At 40.7% G+C, this 22,789-nt stretch overlaps 1 protein-coding gene across 1 annotated transcript; it reads left to right on the forward strand.

Moving 5' to 3' along the window:
* Nucleotides 1–751: 751 nt before the first annotated feature.
* Nucleotides 752–22,772, forward strand: LOC146620309 (insulin-degrading enzyme-like). Its single transcript, XM_085368905.1, has 25 exons — nucleotides 752–809; nucleotides 1,595–1,779; nucleotides 3,670–3,877; nucleotides 4,993–5,162; nucleotides 6,987–7,109; nucleotides 7,636–7,748; nucleotides 7,857–8,019; nucleotides 8,320–8,412; nucleotides 8,570–8,661; nucleotides 8,889–8,969; nucleotides 9,108–9,211; nucleotides 9,891–9,993; nucleotides 10,090–10,212; nucleotides 10,622–10,704; nucleotides 11,896–12,040; nucleotides 13,908–14,018; nucleotides 14,107–14,227; nucleotides 15,059–15,150; nucleotides 15,762–15,873; nucleotides 17,381–17,548; nucleotides 17,984–18,256; nucleotides 19,016–19,077; nucleotides 20,443–20,515; nucleotides 20,612–20,679; nucleotides 21,350–22,772. The coding sequence occupies exons 2-25, from the start codon at nucleotides 1,620–1,622 to the stop codon at nucleotides 21,443–21,445; spliced, it is 2,937 nt and encodes a 978-aa protein (XP_085225031.1). The 5' UTR covers nucleotides 752–809; nucleotides 1,595–1,619; the 3' UTR covers nucleotides 21,446–22,772.
* The last annotated feature ends 17 nt before the right edge of the window (nucleotides 22,773–22,789 follow it).

Raw genomic sequence — 22,789 nt, forward strand, 5'->3', positions numbered from 1 at the left:
TGCACCGGGATTCCTGGACTGCTGTAGTATCTGATGAACTTGGATATGATGTTAGAGGGACCAGCCAGCTGCAAAGCGATTGCGTGATCACAGATAAGAATGATTCCAAAATCCCGGAACATTAAACATAATTATTATTATTATTATTATTATTATTATTATTATTATGTTTAAAAAACAAAGTAACAGTGCTCATTATGTATTAACCTTAACGGGTTACAGAAAATGGGCCACCTGAGTTCTGTTCTCGGCTATTTGTTTGTGCCTGCTGGTGTGCCTTTCTGTATGTGCACAAGCATGCATATAAACACAAAGTTGTGCGCACATGAGCTCACAATCACTGAAAAGAGAGTGGTTGTTTGTTTGTTTGTTTTCCCGTTATTTTTCCGCAACTTTTCATTTTCACCCATACAAAACGCTGAACTCCTCACCCCGGCAGTGTAATCGATGTCAGATTCACTGACAGTGCGCAATATTATGAACTACTACTCTGTAGGATCTGATGCTTCCCGTCTGTTTCACCTTCAACTATACCAGGATGTAAGTGTCAGAATTTACTGAAGACACATTTACAGAAATGTGACATCCTGCCCTAGTGAGGCGCTCGCTCTTCTGCTATCGATTGCTTGCGTCTGTTAAACGATGACGCTACAGACATTAAGGTTTCGTTTTCTATATGCATAAATCCAAACAGTTCAAAACTGTTTTCATACTGTCTCAGGCTTCAAAGTGTGTATAGGTGCATTTACCAAAAGCGCCAGTCAACAAGAGTCAGCAGGCTACCTCTTCTGTTTTAACCGAACTGTTAGGTAAGCCCTATCAGATAATAATTGTTACTTTTATTTAAAAATAAGCGGGTTGGTTTTTTTTTTTTACACCAAACTAATCCTAGCAGCTCGTGCCGTTAGCCAGCTAACCTCGCTAAAGCGATACTGTTAGCCGTGCCTACCTTATGTGGAGGCTAGAAGCTCACATTAACAATTACACTTTTCAACATTGCGAACCTTTCTGAAGCTTTTGTCTTTAATACGATAAAATAAAGTTTCTTTGTTGAATTAATTAATGTCCCCTAGTCAGTTACTGTAGCTAATCGCTGGCAGGTGTGTTGTTTTTCTTGTTCAGCCGGACAGTTGTCTTCATCTTCCTACGGGATTTTTTCCCCTCGTCTTGACTGCCTTTACCTGTTTTTGCTGTTTCAATTACTGTACTTAGATTTTTTTTTAAGTAGCATCTACACCCGGGGAGCCATGATAATATAATAACTGCTTTTTAAATTACTTTGTAGGCTGTATAGAAAGACTGTGCTTCAGTTCACGTTTTATAAAGCACTACAGGTGTTAGACCTTGATCATATTATTGCGGTTAGCTGGACGGCAAAGTAAATAATTTCTATTCAATAAACTGAGAGGCACACGGAAGTCCGCGAGGACTACTACTTGAAAAAATAATAGGAAAGAGTTGGCTGATAATGTGCTTCCACAGTGTAGTATGCCAGCATTTCGAGGCATGTTTAGTACTAAAATCCCCTTTGGCCATTATGTCACGTTAAATCAGAATATAATAAACTCCAAGAGTTGGTTTTCTTTGCTTGCAGGCTGGTGTCATCCTTGTCACTCAGAATGACCGGCCAGGTTGTGAGGAGGGTAGTTAGTGATGTCATTCGCTCACCTGAGGACAAGCGGGAGTACAGGGGCCTGGAGTTTACCAATGGCCTGAAGGCAATGCTCATCAGTGACCCGACCACAGACAAATCTTCAGCTGCTTTGGATGTCCATATAGGTAATTAGGCATTCATTGCTGTTGTCCTGCCAGGTGATCATGACTTCCTTTTTTTTATGTTGCTTTCTACACAAAGAACATCTGGAAAACAAATGGAAAAGGAAGAAATTTTCCCCATCATACTCTAACTGTGCTTTGCCGAACAGGATAATTCCATTCATAGAGATGCTCAGTTGCCAAACTTCCTTTAAGCTTTGGATGGGTATTTTTTTTGTATTATCTGGTATTTCTGTTTATAATAGCAAGTATATTATTATATGCTCATACTTAAATCTGCAAACTGCACTTCTCAAACAGTGAGTCCCTACCAGTTTGGAAACCTTATTTCATTACAGTGTGTAAATGTAACATAGTTCAGTTCTAGTTTCAGATACTAGTAAACAGCAGGTACAAACAACACCACATGTAATGCAGTAACTTTAATAATAACAGATGAGGAGCATTATGGAAAAGTTACCAGTGAATACCTGTGGTATTTGCCTAAAGTAAAGAAGGTATAAAAAGCACTGTGAAGCAGATTGAATCAGTCATTGGCTACATTTTAAAACTGCCCTCACACTTTGCTAAAGCAAATAAGAAACACATTTTAAGAAGTTTATAATTGAGGCGACTTTTGTTGTGATTTGGCGCTATATAAATAAAATTGAATTGAATTGAATACATCATCATCTCCTCCATTTCACCAAACCTTCAGCCTCACAGCTCTGCCTCAGTCTGCAGGGCCTCTCCTCAGATCTGAGACTGTCTGAATCACTTGTTCTCCTCCAGTTTTCATTCGTTATTTGCTTGAAATAGGACACTACACTCTTCAGTTCAGCCGCTCAGCACAGCCAGAAACCTGTCCAATTCACTCGTCTGGTCTCATAGTCTGCCCCGAGGGCAAAACTCAACACAGTCAGGCTTTCTTTGGCTTAGCTGGTTTAACTCCAGGTTTAACTTCCCTAAAACTCCAGTTCAAGATAACTGGTTTCTTGACTGATTATCATCTTTCTCTGTTGAGCAGGGCTTTGTGCTTCGGGCTTCAGGTTTTATGACTCTTCTTTTGCACAAAATGATCTGTATGCCTGCAAAAAAGAAATTTGGAACATAACCTGCCACTGACCAGATTATGTTCAGCATAAGTTATTGTGGTGAAAAGAGAGCAAGTTTGGTGAATGCAGAAAACTGCCTGACATAGCTCACTAAGCCATTGATCTCATTTTGCAATAAAACTGTCTGATCATCTCTGATCTGCTGTGGCTCAACATACCATCTCTGAGCCATTCAGCTCTGCAGTACTTATTCTTTTATCAAACCACAGTCTCCTATATATTTATCAGTTGATCACATCTAGCTAGCGCTTGGTCGTGTTATAGCAGTCTTCATATCAAAATGTTTGTAAACAATACATGCTGCGAAGCAACCAGCTATGCTAGAAATGTTTTACATTGATTTCTATGGGATTGAAATGACTCCCTCAGCAGTTCTGTGGTACAAGTCTTGTTTTGTTTATTTTTTAAATTTTTTTTTTATTCCTCGTGCTGCAAAATTCACTGTCTAATGAATAAACCAGATTTAGGAAAATTCATCAATATTAGATGGCGGGATGGGATTAGGGGTCAAAAATAACCTCCTTGGCAGTTCTAGTGTTAAGCATTAGACAGATACTTTGAGTGCGTGAAGAATGTGAATTCGTGTGAAATAGTTTCTGTGTTTAATTGAAAATGATGAACAGCTTACCAGCGTGCATCTCATTGCTTATAAATCCTCCTGTTCTGGTGCCGTTACAGATCTGTTTTTCTCACCTGGCAAACTTTAAAAGTCACAACTGTTGCATTGAACAAATTTCTCTGATCAAAGAGAAGCAGCACCATTAACTACATTTCTCTGGGAATTTCTCTTAATTTGCAGGTTCTCTGTCTGACCCACCAAACATCTCAGGGCTGGCACACTTTTGTGAACACATGCTGTTCCTGGGAACAGAGAAGTACCCCAAGGAGAACGAGTACAGCCAGTTCCTCAGTGAGCACGCAGGCAGTTCCAATGCCTTCACCAGCAGAGAACATACCAACTATTACTTTGATGTTTCCCATGAGCACTTGAAAGGAGCATTAGATAGGTACTTTGATGTTCATTTGATAGTATTAATTTTGGCAGAAACTTCAAAGTGATAGAGAATGCACTATTAAAAGCTCAGGGTTGTTTGTGTTTAGGTTGCCTTTTCACCCCTTAGCTGTAAAAAGCTGATGGGGTATTATGTTGTTGCAATGCCGGACAGGGGGGTGAGTGCCGTGGACATCTACATTTGTGAATGTGATAACTTGAGAACGAGACGATGTAGGTGTTTTAAATTGATACTGTAGGTATCAATCTCAGATGAATCTACTAAAAATCTCAGAGTAATTTGAATCTGAGTTACCTCAGCCTCAATGTCAAGGTCAAGTTTTCTAAAAAATCTTGTGAATGCGATAACTCAAGAAGAAAGTCACTTAGGATTTTCAAATTGGTACCATAGCTGCATCTACTAAAAATCTCAGATGAGTTTGAATCTCAGTGACAAAATAATTTTTCTGAAAATCATCTGAATGTGATAACTTGAGAATAAGGCAACACAGGATTTGTAAAGTGATACCACAGGTGTGTCTACTTAAAGGCTGAGGGATAGCACTGATAGTTACCTGTGTTTTTCAAATTATGGGAGGTGTCTAAATATCTAGTTATCAGTATAAAGTGTAGCCCTTGGGACTCAAGGTTTGGAAAGGACGTTCTGGTGGTCGGAAATTAACCTACAGTGTAGGCTTACCTAATTAGAAATGAATGATGGTTCTAGCAAGCATCTGTTTCTGTCGCATAGGCTAATTGTTCCCTTCCACCACTGAATCGTGAAGGCCACCTGGGCTTCAGTGGTAGGAAAGAACTGTGAGGAGTGATCTGAATTATTGATGATGATTCCTTTCTGGAAAATGAAAGGATCATATGTGTCGATTAGTTAGCCTTATTCTCTTATCTCTTTTCATAATATCTGTGTGCCTAATTTTTTGTAATCATGGCAGACTGCTTTTTATTTGAATTTCTCCCTCTATGTTTGTAGTGTATAATCTTTATTTAAAATAAACAAGATTATGCATTTTACAATACTGAGCCACCGGCTAGGTCATAACTATTATCACACCCTGTGGTTTTTCTACATGCTGAAATGTACTCCTTGATAACAGCAACTTCTGACCTTTGTAGGTTTGCCCAGTTCTTTCTGTGCCCATTGTTTGACGAGAGCTGCAAGGACCGCGAGGTGAACGCTGTGGACTCTGAGTACGAGAAGAACCTGAAGAATGATACCTGGAGGCTGTTTCAGTTGGAAAAGGCCACTGGCAACCCAAAACACCCTTTCAGTAAATTTGGAACAGGTAGAAACTGTTCTTGCCAGACTTCACTTTGAAACTATATCATTACATCATTCATTCTGACTGCTTAGTGCATCACATTTCAGTTGTTATAGCAGAATATTTTGACTGGAGAGCAAAACCGCCCTGCACAGAATATTTAAGCAAGGATTCCCTTCATAGGGTCGATATTAGGGCTGGGCGATATGACCCAAAATTCATATCTCGATATTTTTTAGCTGGATGGCGATATAAGATATATATCTCGATTTTTTTTTAAAGCCATAAGTTAAGAACAAAAAGAGAGTTCTTAGTCACACTGTGTCCCAGATGTCACACGGGCACTTTTATTTACATACAGCGTAATGTACATGAAGAAATTACTCAAAAATAAATTATCAGCATTTATTAAATAATCATGGTCCATAAATAAAAGAAAATGTTGTTTTTGTGCATAACAAAAAGCTCACAATTGTGCAGTCAAAATGTAAACTAATAGCCGCTGAGCATAATAACAAAGAGACAGATTTCACAGCTGCACCACGTCTCTGAACAGGTGCCATTTGTGGTCCTTATACACACACAGTACGTATCACTCCGCGAGGCTCCTCCCCGGTAGCCGTAATCCTCCGACATCAAGCGGTGCAGCTCCGTACCTTAGCAAAGTCATATTAAAACATTTTTTGACAGATTGCTGAGCGCTGTGTACCACATAAAATCGGTTCGCGGTCAGTAAGCACAACCAGAATTCATACATAAGGCGCACTGTCGAGTTTTGAGAAAATGACAGGATTTTAGGCCGTGCAGCTCCTCCGGGCTGCATGTCGTTAGCGCGGTTAGCTCGTTAGCGTGGTTAGCTCGCTAACACGTCCAGCCCCACGCACGGGGCCATCTGCGGTAACTCGCTAACGGAGATTTTCCGCTTTCATCTTGTCATTTCCTGCAGGTGAAGCTATGGGGGAGGCGGAGTTGTGTTCAGTGAAGGAGAGGCGAGGCAGAGTAACGTTGCGTAGAGACAAAAGTGGACGAAAGAGAGGCAAACCTGCGGCTCCACAAGTATAATTATAACGTAACATAGACTATATCGATATAAACGATATTGCCACATCTTATATCTCGTATGAAAATATATCGATATTTTTAAAAAACCTCGATATATCGCCCAGCCCTAGTCGATATGATGTGTTTTAGATTTTGTATTAGACTACTAATCTAGAGCAGAATCCAGTCACATATGTTAATGTTAAGGGGTCAGAGAAATTACTGGAGCAGGCTAATATTTGATTAAATGAGGTTTACATTCATGCAGCCTACTTATTATGAGACAGCTGTTTTAGCCCAGAAAGACTTCTTAATGGCTTTGGTTTTAAAAACATGAACATGCCAAGAACAAGTCAAGTTTTTTGAGAAAAGAGTTTATTCTGTTAAAGTCATCCCAGATTAAAGTGAGGTATACTCAGAGCAGCTGTGAGCTCAAAATAGCCACCTGATGGCAGTCTTGAATTATACCGTCTGTATTCCCATTAAGAACAGGAGAGGATCAAACAGACCTGAAAGCAGTGCACTCAGCAGACTAACATAAGCTTCTTCTGACTGCTGCTTTGATGGTGTCTGTGTTAACAAATACAGTGCTACATGTAGACTGTAATCAAGTTTATTTACATACGCTTTAGCTTGTAGTTAATAAGCAATTTTTACTACAACTTTGAAGAATTTAACACAAATATTTGTTTGCTGGCAATTTCATTTAGACTCCTTGAAAAACTATAACAACAGAAAATGATCATTAGTTAACTGTACAATTGGAAAATGTGTGTGCTTAATAAAAGGGATAACTTTTTCTTATAGGTAATAAAATGACACTAGAGACAAGACCATCTAAAGAGGGGATTGATATCCGTAAGGAGCTCCTGAAGTTCCACTCCACGTATTACTCATCCAACCTCATGGGACTGTGTGTGTTAGGAAGAGGTAAGATGTCATTGTTCACATGGGTGATGGTTACACCCAACCTATGCAGCGAGTAACTGGATACTATTAAAGAGGATGTTGTTATGGGTGAGGTCCTGGCTTCTTAATGCCTACCATACTAACCAATGAATTGATAAATGGTAAATGAGTTAAAAATGTTGTTGCCTCCACTCGGTAGAGTAACGGTGATTAGTATTAAAACCTACTAAGAAATGGCATAATGTAATTTACTGCCAGAAACAACTCTTTTAAAAATTCTTAAAACACTTTAAACGAATAGTAAATATGACTCAAAATTGCTTTTGGACAATATAATAAATAAAAATAATACATTTTAAGTTTTAATTTTATTTTAAATAAGATTTTACAGATTCTTAGTAGCATCACAACATGTTTTATATATTTACTAGCTTGCTTACCAGCCAAGGACCAGGGCACTGTGGGTAATTATGATGAGTACTGACATCCTTAAAGCTTTTCTTTGAACAGCACATCCTTACTGCTTTTTTTAACCCTTTGCTGACAGAGTCGTTGGATGAGTTGACGGCCATGGTGGTTAAGTTATTTGGAGAAGTGGAAAACAAGAATGTGCCTATTCCAGAATTCCCTGAACACCCTTTACAAGAAGAACACCTTAAAGTGAGCTGCTTACCTATCACTCCTTTACATTTTTTTGCATTGCAAAATGACTGTCAACGTTTTTTATCATGTTACTGTGGGAATCACACACGCTTCTGTTTATTACAGAAATTCTACAAAGTGGTTCCTGTCAAAGACATTAGGAAACTTTATGTGACTTTCCCCATCCCAGATCTACAGAAGTACTACAAATCGAAGCCAGGACGTTATCTGGGACATCTGATTGGTCATGAAGGACCTGGAAGTTTGTTTTCTGAGCTAAAATCTAAAGGTAGCAGACTGCAAGCTGGTGACAAATATTATAAGGAGAAAGAGATACACATAGTAAAACCATATCCTAAAATATATAATTGACTCAGTGTTGTTTATTGCCTCAGAGGTTACTTAATTATGTGTTTTGTGACCATAAAATGTAACACAACATTACCCAGCAGAGCGGTGTGCCTCTAATTTAGTGATTGGGATAGAAGTTAATTTTCTTTTAGTACAGAAACATTCACAGTAATGGTTTCTGTCATCATAAAAATAAAAGAAACACATTACTAAATTGTAACGGTAATTACTTTCTAAGGCTGGGTGGACACAATCCTTGGAGGACACAAAGAGGGAGCCAGAGGATTCATGTTCTTCAACATCAAGATGGACTTGACTGAGGAGGGCCTCTGTAAGTCATGCATCCCACTACTTTACATGTATTGTATCTAGTTTGTGTGTTTTGCATGTGATTATGATCATTCCTCACTATGCACAAGTAAAAGAAATAAAGCAACAAGAAATACGTGAATATTAAATCTTGGGGCATGATCTGTGTGTCATTGCAGTGAACATTGAGGACATAATCTTCCACATGTTCCAGTACATCCAGAAACTCCGTTCTGAAGGGCCTCAAGAGTGGGTGTTTAACGAGTACAAGGTGATTTATGTTGTCAGTTCAGTAATACTGTTTCTGGAGGGCAGTATAAACTTATTTTCTATTCCTCACTGTAAAAACTAGTTTAAAAAGTCATAAAAATTAGAATAGAATATAGATGGATTATTGATTGAGTTCTATTAAGGGTACATAGTTCAAACTGAATGTAACAATTGTATGTTTTGTTACTTCAGCTGTTATACCATCAACCGTTCTGCCTCTCTCTGCAGGATTTAAAAAAAGTTGCTTTCAGGTTTAAAGACAAGGAGCGCCCTCGTGACTACACTTCCAAAATAGCAGGTTTACTACAGGTAGGTCCAACAGCCAATTTATCAGGTGTCCAGTTGAAACTGAAGATTCGATTTATGGAGGTCTTTAGAAAAATTTCAGAATTGAAGATTTCTGTTTCCAAGCAGTACAGTGCTAACAAGTTTCTTTGGGTGTTGCAGCACTACCCTCTTGAAGAAGTTCTATCAGCAGAGTACTTCTTGGAAGACTTCAAGCCAGATCTAATCGAGATGGTGCTGGATAAGCTGAGACCAGAACACGTCAGGTCAGTGTGACTTGGTGATGTGTAGTCAGGCTCACCTTGCTTTTTCTGTTACCAAGTATGAAGTACCTCTCAGAGGAAGATGTGGGCACATGGTGTGATAAACTTTAAGCTAAACTTTACAGCTGCAGTCCCACTTGGATAACTGGACTGAAATAAAAGTGGGCCTGGTGTAGCTTTAATTCATTTACTGGGTTGCAGCTGCTGTGCCAAGCAAAGTCCAGACTTGTAACCGGTCCATTTCTTAATGTGTATTAAGGAGACGACAGCATGCAGTCATTGGTTGACCCTGACAGTTTGCATGCCAGTCTCTTCCTTTACTGAAGTAGCCATTTAATTCTGGGCTTCTGCCAAAACTGCTTTAAATTCATGAACGAATGCTTCTTTATTTATCCATCTCATTCCAGCTACAAGAGAACTTACAGAGAAACACCATTTCCTTTTACACTGAGTCCTTGAACTTTGTTTAACTAAAACATACTGATGGGATAAATGTTCAAACTTAGGAAAAACCTGCACTCTGACAGCTCCAGCCAAACGATGTGTCAATGGCTGTGCACCACCTGAAACATGATCGAAATGGAAAAGCACTCACATCTTGTGCAGCTAACAGGCACTAAGTAGCACAGAGGGCTTTTTGTATAGATCTATAATGTGACCTGTTGTCTTCTTACTTTTCCAGAGTTATAGTTGTGTCAAAATCATTTGAAGGACAAACAGACATAACAGAAGAGTGGTACGGCACGCAGTACAAACAGGAGGCCATCTCTGAGGAGACCATCAAGGTGAATGATTGTGTCCAGTTTTTCTGCTGTGTAATCAGCGTATAACCACTACATCAGTTATATAAGGCTCTGATTGTTTATCTTTTTCTGTTGTAGAAATGGGCAAATGCAGACCTCAACGGCAAATTCAAATTGCCAATGAAAAATGAGTTCATCCCTACCAACTTCGAGATCTACCCTCTTGAGAAAGACTCTCCGTCAGTTCCCACTTTAATCAAGGCAAGTGTTTTCTCTGCACAGCTCCATCAAAGTGTTGTCACTTTTCATTGTCTGACTGCGTTGGACGGTCCCTGCTTACCTGCTTCTTCTTAAGTCTCTTATGCTTTCATATGGAAATGTGGTATTGTGATTTAGACATCAAGCATTAGTTGTTGTTATGTCAGGATCAGAGGAACTAAGCAGCTAATAAAAGCTTACATTTCCCATCTCTGTTGGAACAACTGAATAAAAGTTAGTATGGCTTTTGTTGTTTGTTGCTAAGAGACCTATCAAAGTAACACTGTTAGATTTCTGTGATTAAATGAGCGTCGTCTGCTTGTACAGTTTACCTTCTGCTTGCATTTCAATGCTTTACTTTGTTAAGACTTCCCATGAATATGAAATTAAGTTTGGTTTTCATTTCTTCCAGGACACTGCTATGAGCAAGGTGTGGTTCAAGCAGGATGACAAATTCTTCCTCCCCAAGGCTTGCCTGAACTTTGAGTTCTTCAGGTGAGTAGTAAATATAGAGGATTTGTTCTGCAGCTGGAGTGTGGACACAAATTCTTACCAAGTAAATTGTGACTCTTAAGATTAACTCAATAATGAGAAATCATAAATGTACTGCTGCTACAACAGTGCATAATAAGTTTTAAAGTAATCAGATAACAAAGTGCAAAAATAAATATCGAATTATGCATGAGTGTTATCGGGTTTGTAAGTCAGCAACCCCTGTAGCTGATATGAATCCAATTCAAACCTAAATGGAATAATAACCAGTGCCAGTGCTTGTTACACATGAAGAGATGAAATATGCAAAAAGCCTCTAATAATTGTGCATGTACAGCTGTTCTATTTCCCAGAGAGAGAAGATACTGATAGATAACTTTAGATGTGGAGAAAGGCATAGGAAGTAAAGAAGAAAGCGAGGAAGAAGAGAGATTTCGTTTTGTTTTGTTTTACAGATGTTTAATCTATACATGAAGTGTTGAAGTTATATTTTTTTCGTATTGTGAAATATGTCGTAAAACATACTGGTTACTGGTTTGATGAAAGTACTCAACAACTAGGTGCAGGCTACACTGGTCAGTTTGCGGTGCTGTGGTGACGATTACAGTAATGCACTGTGTTGGACTGGTCCAGAGTGGCTGTGGTGTTAATAGTGAATGTTAGTTTACATCAGGGGTAGCAGACATCAAAGTAATTCAAGGTGATAATGCTAATTAGACATTTGAAACCTAGTGGTGGGAAATCTGGCATGATTGCTTGTTTGATATCCGCTTATATTTGGTGCAAGCATTTCTTTTCCCCACACTGCCCCACTACAGCCAATTTTAGGGTTACCCCAAGAGCTGAATCCCACTTTAGCCCTTGGCTATACTCATTTATCTGTTTGGTGTAGAGGCAAAGCCCCCCATCTAAAATTTAGGCAACAGCAAATAGAGTTGTACTGTTGTACTTTTGCCACCTCAGAGGATAGGTTGGATTAGCTTAGATCAGCTTTTAGCCATATTTTCCAACATTTTACAGCCAATCCCTGCTGAAATTAGACAGTATTAGTCTATAAGTAATTCCACTGTTACACTCCTGATAGCTACAATTAATTATATGTTCATAAATTGTGAAACATGCTATACAGTAGTTGCAGTTTGCATCAGCTCGTGCAGCTTTATTTGTATGCTTTGTGTGGCATTTTCTCTACAGCCCGTTTGCGTACGTGGACCCATTGCATTGTAACATGGCATATTTATACCTGGAGCTCCTCAAGGACTCCCTCAACGAGTATGCATATGCAGCCGAGCTAGCTGGCTTGAACTATGAACTCCAAAATACCGCCTATGGAATGCATGTAAGTATTCATAACCCCTTCCCGTCTCCGACCTCATGCTCTCTTCCCTTTATTATCCTCAGACGGGGCTACAATGGCTCAGGCAGGCCTGGGTTGATGGGCGACTTTAACCTTCCAATCTGACCGCGTCTGTGGCCAGACTGCAAGTTACAATAACAGGAAACTGCCGTATATTGAAAGTTTTTTATTGTTTGACATACTTGATCATTAGAGACTGTTCTGTAGAGATTTTGAACCTGCCTGTGTTTTATATCACTTCAGAAAACCTTTTAACCCAGCGGTCCCCAACCCCTGGGCCACGGACCGGTATCGGTCAGTGAGTCGTTTGGTACCGGGCCGCAAGAGTTGAGGCTCCGCTGTGAAATTTATGGTTTTCTGGGATTTTATTGTTAACTCGGTTTCCCTGGGTCTTTTCCCGTGTTGTAGTTGTGTGTCTTATATTTATGCGTTACCATAGCAACCAGAGAGCATTAAGGGGCAGAGAGGAGGATGTTACTCTAATTGTTGTTGGGGCATTTCAGGAGGACGCTGCTAATAAAGTTACACAATTACACAGTGAATTCTCGTTTATTATTATATTTACAAAAGTACCACAGTTTTTGTCTTGGCCGTATCATTTTATTTTGTTGTATTTATCTGCGATACCTTAAAGGCCGGTCCGTGAAAATATTGTCTGACATTAAACCGATCCGTGGTGCAAAAAAGGTTGGGGGCCGCTGCTGTAAAGCCCCGTACTGGCATATTATCTTCATATTATCATCTAAGAATAAATCTTTGACTTCTTTCTTTTCATTTTTTAACATTTCTATGGCGTGCCAACATCTTTATTTTAAAAAAGTATACTGATAATAAAATGTCAAGTTTTGTGCAGACTTTAATAGTACGCAAAACTCTGCCTATGTAATTCTGTTTAGTGTCTTTTGCTGCCATTATTACGGTTATCTACACGTTTGCCTAACAAGCAAAAGTTCCCTAAATGAAACGGAGGTACCCAGAGGGAGGCCCCTTGTGAATAACAGAGCAGGCAAAAGTAGCCATCTATTTTTATTTCTTATTTTTTGGCACTTTTATTGTAAATGTAATACCAGACAGTGAATGAGAAGGCATCTGTGCCACAGGATATAAGGGATAAGGTCAGTTGATGCAGATACCCTGTTTGTTTGTTTGTTTGTTGTTGTTTTTTCAAGTGATATTTGCTGGTTTGTTGTGGTGTTGTCTCTCCACTGTTCTTTAAAACCTGCTGACTTCTAACAACTCTTCAGCTGTCATAATGACCAACTAACCTGCATTCATTAGCTCCCTTCTCACCTGTGAATTCATGACTGTGGTGTGTCCTTACAGAGGGCTGTATAGCTGTGTGATGGGCTGCAAGTAATTGATCTGAGTCAGCAGTGTTAGTGTGGATGCTGGCCGTTTGTCAAGGTTAACGATGTTTGGAGAGATTACTTTTAACAAGTGTCACTGCAGGGGCTTGGCCACAAGGTGAGGTGAGCTGTGGCAGCGAAGCCCTGGAAGGTTATGCTGAATCCTGAAGGGCCATTAGGTGTGCGTGATGCAGGAAAATTCATTTATGCCCAAGCACGTGCAGTGAACTCAGGCAGAACATTGACATTGTTTTTGTTTTTGAGTCTCTAGAGATTCAGATTATTCTTCACCATGAGGAGTCGGTCTAATCTGGAAAGATTTTCTTCACAATAGTTTGGCCAGCCCACGATTGAATTAAATGGAGAACACATTCATGTATTCATGGTAGCAAATGAATGCAAAACCTTCATAACAACAAATGTTAACTGTTATGCTAATAAGCTTAATGTATCCTTTTGTTTGTGATGATGTGCCGCCTGTCTCCTGTCACTGTGTGCTGCAGCTGTCTGTTAAAGGCTACAGTGACAAACAGCACATCCTGCTGAAGAAGATCATCGAGAAGATGGCCACTTTTGAGATAGACGAGAAGCGCTTTGACATCATCAAGGAAGCTGTAAGTTCAGACTCACTGACTCAGTAATAGTTTAGCTTCCAGTCTCAGTTTTAATGGTGATCTGATTCTGCCTTCTTTCTTTCTGCAGTACATGAGGTCTTTGAATAACTTCAGAGCTGAGAGGCCTAACTATCATGCTATGTACTACCTCCATCTTCTAATGACCGAGGTTGTTTGGACCAAAGATGAGCTCAGAGAGGCTCTAGATGGTGAGACTCTTAATGTTTCTCTTCTGTCTCAGCAGGAATGCTTACTGGCTGCTTTTTCATCTGTGAACTAAACAGAGTTAATTAAAACACAGAATAAACACATAGCTAAGCTTTACTTCAGGCCAGAGCTGAGGAAATGAAAAGTGAGGCTTGAATTAATTGCATGAGGTTAACATAATAGCTGCAGTGAAAAATGTAAAACTATCACTGAAGTTTTCAGGTTTCTGCACACAGTAGAGGCCTCTCCTCTCACCTTGGGTCTTTTCTTTTCAGTTTTTCTCCTTTAAATGCTGAAGCTGTCCTCTAGCAGTTGCTTCCCTAGCTGCAGTCTTTCCCGTGCACAGTGCCAGTCTGAAGCCTGCAGGGCAGCTTGTTATATTTTTAACCACAGAGCTTACACAGAGTATCCTCAGATTCACACGAGACTCAATTACCCTGCTGGGTCAGGACCTGGAGCTCAGTCACCTGGGCCTCCAATTAGCACAGCTCGTTTTTGTTATCAGTCCCTTTAGCCCGCCATCCTCCTCTGTCTGGAATCTCTGAGACGCTGCGAGTCTCCTGCTTCCTGCTGTGTTGGTGCTGCTACAGGCAAATAATCAGTGTTTGTGTGCTGATTTAGCCCATCCACCAGTTGCTTAAACTTTTATGCACATGTAACTGAATCTTTAAGTATGATTTTTACCACCATGAAATGTGATGTGCTGATTTCTTAGTGGCAGGAAGACTGTCCAACTGTCACCACACTCAGCAGTTATTCTTTGAATCAGTCTGTTACCAGCTTTGGAAAATTACTCTTTGATTGATTGCTTTTGCCTGTGATCTGTATTGCAGATGTAACTCTCCCACGCCTTAACATCTTCATACCTCAGCTGTTGTCGCGGTTACATATCAAAGTCCTTCTTCATGGCAACATCACCAAGGAGGTTAGTTGGTGTTTGGAGTCACTACTTTATTATTTTACTACCAGTTTAAAGTTAAAAGTTTCCTAAATCTGTGGCGTCTACGTTTGTAATAATGCAGCTTTCCTTTCATGCCTGCTTTAGTGATGTGTAAGAATTTGTCTCTGTGGGACAAACTACACTTTTTATGCCTTCGCAACATTTATTTGGTCCTCTGTTCATATCTCAGAGGATTTTTGTCTCATATAAGATCCTGTGATCCAGTTGCACTTTTTGTTATACAGCTCCAACATTATCATGTAATGACAGTGTCACAGTCTGCTGGAGGGAGAATTAGACTCATAAAATAGACCAATGATCCCTTCGACTAATGATCATCATCGAACTACAGTACTGACTGGTTCGGGGGTGGTCATGGAAAAATCAATGTTATATACATCTGCCATCACTGGAAATTGGTTGTATAAATGGGTCCAGTTTGGACAGAGCCAGTTGGGTTATTCTAAGTAATGTACATAGAAAAATTTTAAATTCTTAGATCTCTACAAAATGTTTTTCTGAGAGTTCAGCTGGTGTTACTCAAGAGTTTGTGGACTGAAATGTTTGAATTTCATTTCCATCTGTCACTCCTCTAGTCTGCTCTTGGCATGATGCAAATGGTGGAGGACACGCTCACTGAGCATGCTCACACAAAGCCTCTCCTCCCGAGCCAGCTGATTCGCTACAGACAGGTGCAGGTTCCAGACGGTAGGTCCTCTCTACTCCTCCAAACCACACACACGAACACACACACACACACACACACACACAGGTTAAGCTCTCTAAATCTTCATCTGCCAGTCATGACTGTCTCCACGGCGACCGTGCAGATGGGTTTTTGTCCAACGCTCTCGCCCTCGTCATCAGTGGCACCATCATGCGTTTGTTGAGAAAAGACCTGATTGAATTCAGCATCCCACATTTACCTCAAAGGAACATAATGGTCACTGAGTGGAAATGGACGTCATTGGCTACAATACATACACACCTCACTGTCAGCAGCTCAGACAATGAACACACACAGGCAAACCTGCACTGCCTTTCAGATCACATTAGGAAAGCTGAATGATGTGGAGGCGAAAAGCAGAGCTGTGCGAGGCCACCTGGAGAAATCCTGTGTCTCTCTGAGGGACTTTCCAGGCTGGGCTCCAGACTGCCATTAAGACGCAGAGCAAGAGGACATACAGGCTTCAAACAAAGCTTCAAACAGAAAGTTGTCATAAATGTGGCCAGTCAGACATCCATCACTGGTAGTGGTACTGTGTAATTTAAATGCAGATAAGCAAAGATAGCACATTGTTTAAAATTCAGACAGCTGTCACTTTTACACTGATGGACTAAGACTAGAAAACAGCTAAATATACACATATTCTGTTTGGAGTTTTCACATTCCCTCTGGGGGGCACTCTTAACCTTGCGCATATGGGTTGCCTGCTCAACCCAGTGAGTTACACTAGTGCTGCTGAGTAGAACTTTTGACAGGGAGTGTCAGGTCCAGAGTGCTCAGTCAGCATGTGCATAAAGACACCTGCATTACTCAGCCTGCACTCGTCCTGCATTCAGAGCAGACTTGATCACAGTGGATTTAAACAAACTAGAGTTATTGCTGTTGGCATTCAACGGGCTGTTTCTGTCTTATTGAAGTGTCCCCTGTCCTCTATCTGAACTGTGCTGGTTTTACTGTACAGTACTTATCTATGGCTCAAGCAATGTACTGAAGTTCAGCTGTAAAACTACAATGAAACAGCTCATGTGCTTTTTGTAGGAATTGCTTGTGCAAGTTTCTAATGCAGCACTGAAAGACCTGATTAAGTGTGCAGGGATGGATTGTATTAAGTTGTACAGCACAGCTGGTGAAATTCATTTCTAAGCTTATCAGAGTTCATGAGTCAGTGGATTTTGGGTTAATGAAAAGGATTGTGCTTTAAATGACTTCAGATGGTTTTGCTCACTCACATGCCAAGTTTAGTTCTCAGCGTATCTCAGTGAGGTCCTGTTGAACCTTCACAGACCAAAAAGCAAAGCCAGAAGAATTACAGGTGCTCATATTTTTACATCTAGTCTTTCTCTTTCCTGTTTTTAGTCTTTTTAATATTACATATAACTGCACAAGTACAAAAACAAGGTGAGTACATGGGGTTAAAGGCCACATGAAGCAACCCGGCCCTTTCTTCCTCTCTCACTGTGGATGTGCTTCTGTTTTTCATGATTGCAGGTGGCTGGTATGTTTACCAGCAAAAGAACGAGGTGCACAATGATTGTGGCATCGATATCTACTACCAAATAGACATGCAGAGTACACACGACAACATGCTGCTGGAGCTGTTCGCTCAGATCATCTCTGAGCCCTGCTATAGTACACTGAGAACCAAAGAACAGCTGGGTGAGGCTGCAAAACACAGACAATAAGGCAATATTGCCATTATATAACATGGGTACCATTTTCCAGAGATGGAGTGTTTATACAGACAGAAAAAATGTGGCAGCTGTATTAAGTTTGCTAAATTAGATGTTTTATTCCTTTTAATATTTATGCATTTTATTGAGAATTACAGTGCAATGAAATTTGCAAAGTGCTGTCAGCTGTGGGAATGTTTATTAACTTTGAGAATGAATGGGTTGCACCTCTTAACCACATCTTAAGTATCACTGTAATGAGTTATAAAAAGCAATAAAAAAGTAGACCTATTGTACTCATCCTTATTCGTGTTTTTGTGTGCATGCGTATTATTATTAATGATAATATAAATGTAGTTTTTCTGCACTGTGACTCCATTTCCTAAGCTCTTACATACTTTTTCTCTTAATCCCCTAAAAGGCTACAGCGTGCATAGTGGGCCACGTCGGGCTAACGGAGTGCAAGGTCTCTACTTCCTCATCCAGTCGGAGAAGGTGCCCCACTACCTGGAGAGCCGAGTGGAAGCCTTCCTGTGTACTATGGAGAAAGCTGTGGAGGAGATGAGCGAGGAAGCCTTCCAGAAACACATCCAAGCCCTGGCCATCCGCCGCCTGGACAAACCGAAGAAGCTGTCTGCTGAGTGTGCTAAATACTGGGGAGAGATCATCTCTCAGCAGTACAATTTTGATAGAGGTGAGGCTTCCCAGCAGTCCTCTTCACCTCCTGAATAACTCTTAATTATGTTTAGTTTGCAGGCCAAATGGGTTTTTCCTGATTGCTTGCCTAAGTGTTTAAGTACAAGTTCTTATATTTCAGTATATTTCAGACACTCCCCGAGGTGAGTGGGATGTTACTTCGACAAGCACAACCTGAGATCGATTAAAGCCTGAAATAATCTGCAGCCACAGCACACCTCTCCCATCCAGCACTCTGCTGAGTGTAATGGATTGTAATGGGCCTGATTCACTAGTAATCTGCCTAAAGCCCCGAGTGACGGCAACACTGTAGTGCTGCCAAGGGAGTGGTGATACTAGCTGTGTTAGAGGAGACGGGGGTGTCGGGAGAACATGCTAACAGGCTTAATACCAAGAGCTCAGAGAAACATGCAACACAATTTATGAATAAGAGCTTACACAAGGTCTGCTTCATGGAAGCGCAGAAGAGTGGCTGTTAGTTTCATGTTTCCAGTGAAATGTAATCATGAACATTTGGGCCAAAAGTTGCTCATTTGAGTTTCATTATGTTTGATATCAATATGTTGCACAGGCAAAAGACTGAACTCAATTTTAAACATCCAAGTGCTGTAGTAATAACTGACACAAGTAGCTGACTTTCACCGTGATGGGTCACTCTTGAATTTTTGGTTTGGTGCTGCAGTATTTAGGATGCTGGCTGCACTCTTTAAAAAGTTTCTAAATAATTTACTAAATAATTTTTCCTGCTGTTTTGCAGACAACATTGAAGTGGCGTATCTGAAGACTCTGACAAAAGAAAACATAATGGAGTTTTACAGAGTAAGTAGTACAGCTTTATGTCTCATGATGCCTCTTCACTAGAATACGTTTCGTAGACGTTTAACAGCACAAGACAATGGTAACTATGGAAACTCATAATCAAAGACTATATGTAAAAGATAGACTTGAACATTTTGAACTTTAGCAATTTGGCTGCTGACATTTTTTGGGGGGGGGGGAGCCATAAGTGACCACTTTCGTAGGAGCCTATGTTATGGCTAATTCTAGCAGGCTTGTTTAGCTGGAAGCATTTGTGCACTGTATGAGTGCATCACGCAGACTTGGATCTCTAAATTGCAACATGCTAATAAAATATTAGACCTCGACTTCTTGGATGGGCCGTACCTCACTGCAGACCAAAAGCTCAAAAGCACAAACACAGATGAGGATCACTTCAGATCAAGGAGCATCTATCTGCAGTTCCTCGATCAGCATACCTGTCACTCACTGTAAGCCTTGATCAAGAAAGTGTCATGAAAAAATTCACCCTACCCATCCTGTTCTCAACGGGCTTTTTTAACATGGGACTGTATGGGGGATTGAGATGCCTCAAGTGGCAGGAACTTGCAGTGTTTCTAGTAAAACTGGATATACTCGACCCCGCATGTTGCAGCGCTGAAATGATAAATGTCAGACAAATCTGAATTTGTGAGGTTATCTTATCTAACAAGAAAATTATGGTGTAAAATAAGGATAAAAATTGCTCTCAGCACCACCTACTCTGTTTGTGTGTCCACACATACACAGATCCGCTGCATTCATTCTGCCCTCCTAGCTTTCATCTCATCCAGCCTCCTGCTTCTATTCATAGCTGTGGAGGTGACACTGACACAGGACGCTCACAGCATATCAGCGGCAATAATGACAGCCAGCCGGCTTGTTTCGGGGGGATAAAGAGCCCAAGGACACCTGGCCCCAGAAAGAATTGGCATTATCGGAGCCCTGCAGAAACCATTACAGCCCCCATGCAGAATAAACCTAATGCATTTCTAATGTCATATCAGCAGCAATCGCACAAGCTGCGTCTTTTCTTTTTCTTTTTTTATTATTTAATTTCTGGTTGCCACAGTTGACGCCGTCTGACTGCAGATGAGCCAAATGTTCAGTCTAATATAATCCTCCATCCAGAGTCGGAGATGAAGCCCGACTGTGTCGCTAAATCTCCACAGGGCTGTCACAACTGATCACACACTCAGTGGGGAAACACACACAGCCATCCTGTCTGTGCTGGGTTTCTTTTCTGTGGTAGCAAAGCTCTTTCCCAAAAGTGATGAGTCATTCCATTAATGGAGGGAATAGTTTCTGGTGATGATGTTCCCTGACAACCTCCACGTATCATCCTCACCTGTCTGTCTGTCTATCCAGGAGCGACTGACGGTCGAAGCCCCAAAGAGACACAAAGTGTCGGTGCACGTGCTGTCCAGGGAGATGGACACCTGTGAGTATCTGTAGACACAAGATGATAACATGGGCTTCATTTAGACACCCACTGAGGTCGCTCACTGACAGTCTGACCTGTCTGTGTGTACATCAGGTCCAGTAGTGGGAGAGTTCCCCGCTCAGAATGATGTCAACCTGGCTCCTGCTCCTTCCCTGCCACAGGTAAGGATCAAACTTTTTTATTTTTATTTGTTAACCTGACAGATTCCCCAGCTGCTGATATTCAGTCAGATTTTAACATTACTATAAATGCGCAGCTTAAATGTGAAACGGTGAAGGTGAAAACCCAAAGGACCTGAAACGGTGACAATAACCAGGATATCCCAATACGTCTAACCAATAACTGACTGGAATGGCAGGCCTGTTTCTCATACAAACAAAACAACAAATAATGAACCTGTCACTCAACTCAAAAACCTTAAAAATATGTTTGTGAATCAAACCTTTAAAGTGAGTTTATGTGTAATTTCTTCAGTGTCACACACACCATCCTGCTTTTTTGGCTCATGTGCAGTGTGTGTGTGTTACATTTGACTTTCATAATTCTATGCTCTTATAATTTTCTATGATCTGTTCATGTGACCAAAGTAGGCAGCTCCTAATTGGTTCATTTTGTTTTGAAAACGATGTGTTAAAAGCCCCAGTTATGTGAAGGCATACAGAAGAAGCCTGGGTTAAATAAGAACGTTCAACCCACTCTCAGACGTTCATATCCATTACGCTGTGATAGGTTGAGCCAGCTAACTTATACAAAGTCCAGCTATGTTGAACTTGATTTGTAGAGGGGTCTTTACATTTGTCAGCCTCCCTCTGATCTTTTTCTTCTTTGCAGCCCACAGTGATTCAGGACATGACGGAGTTCAAGAGGAGTCTGCCTCTGTTCCCTCTGGTCAAACCTCACATCAACCTCAGGGCAGCCAAACTGTGAGCGAAGCCGGCAGGTCGACACAGCAGGGAGGCACGGAGGGTGGCTCCTGCCATCAGGAAGACCTGCATGAGTGTGTTTGTTTGCGTGGATGCATGTTGACTGCGGGTGTGTGCACGTGTAGCAGGGAGGAGCCACTCAAAGAGGAAACAAAAGAATCACAAAGTTGTTGACGTAGCTGTGATAATTATAGAGGTAACACCAGAATCACCTCATGTAACGTCTCTAATAGGAGACGTAAGCTCACGCTTCACAGCACTGTGTAGGCTGCTGTAGACGAAAAAGAAGTAAAACGACGAAAAAAAGAAAAAAGCTGAGGGCCAGGACCCTTTAATGAGTTCAAGTGTACTGCAGAAGCTTCACAGTAGGAGGCTTTTTATTTGGATTATTCAGAGACATCCTGCTTTGAGGATGGATTGTGGGTTTATTGTGATGAGCTGTTGAGGTTAAAGACAGTAGCTCCATGAAGGCCTTTGCTTTTATTTGTTTGGACTGGTGTGTTTGTAACTCTCTGAGAGGAACCACAGCTCTCCTGGGGGGGAGAAATCCCAGAAGATGCACTCGGGAAAATGAAATCTTTTAAGTCAAATTTCTGAATTTTAACGTGTTTGCCTGTAAACTGCTAAAATATTGGGATCCTATGAGGAGCTGTTTTTAAATCGCTAACCACTAAACCATGCCCGTACATTTCTTCTTTTTTAATGCGTTTCACAGTAGTATGTCACTCAGACATCTCAGGGGTATGTCCATGCTGTTTTGCCTTTTATTATTATTCAATTTTATTAGTAATTAAAATAAAAACATTTAGTCTGTCATCTACATCAGTATGTTATTCAATTTACAGTGTGATCGGTTTCTGAAAACTGAAAAGTAACGGCTGTAGAGACATTTTTGTTTCTCTCCCAAAGCTTTGGGGAGGTCGTCAGGATCCGTTCACTCTGCATGAGAGACTTTCTGCAGCTGCTACCTTCACATTAGTTTGCAACCTGGTCTGATGTGAGGCACAACCCTGGAAGATCCAAAGAACCAGCAGCAGAAGCATGCCTTGGTCTATTATTTACACAGCATGTAGCTCCACAGCGTCTCAGGAGAGCCGGTGATAAAGCAGTTTTCACACAGCGTTCTAGATGAAACCAATGTTACATATCAGGCTTGGGCGGGCCGTGCACTGTTTAACTTCAAGTACCTAGTGAGTGGTTTTCATTTAGAAAATCAGATTATTAATTTCTGGATGTATTGAATGACTGTGATTGGCTGGTGGGGGTCATGGGCAGGTGAAGAGTGCTGAGTTTGGTCTTTTTATGTTTCTTGTGTGTTTCTAATTAATAAACAGCTGAATGGAAGCTC

Source organism: Diplotaxodon limnothrissa, linkage group LG13, assembly GCF_057381915.1.
Source record: "Diplotaxodon limnothrissa isolate DT_005_m linkage group LG13, D_limnothrissa_male_GT1.1, whole genome shotgun sequence".
NCBI classification, from domain to species: Eukaryota; Metazoa; Chordata; class Actinopteri; order Cichliformes; family Cichlidae; genus Diplotaxodon; species Diplotaxodon limnothrissa.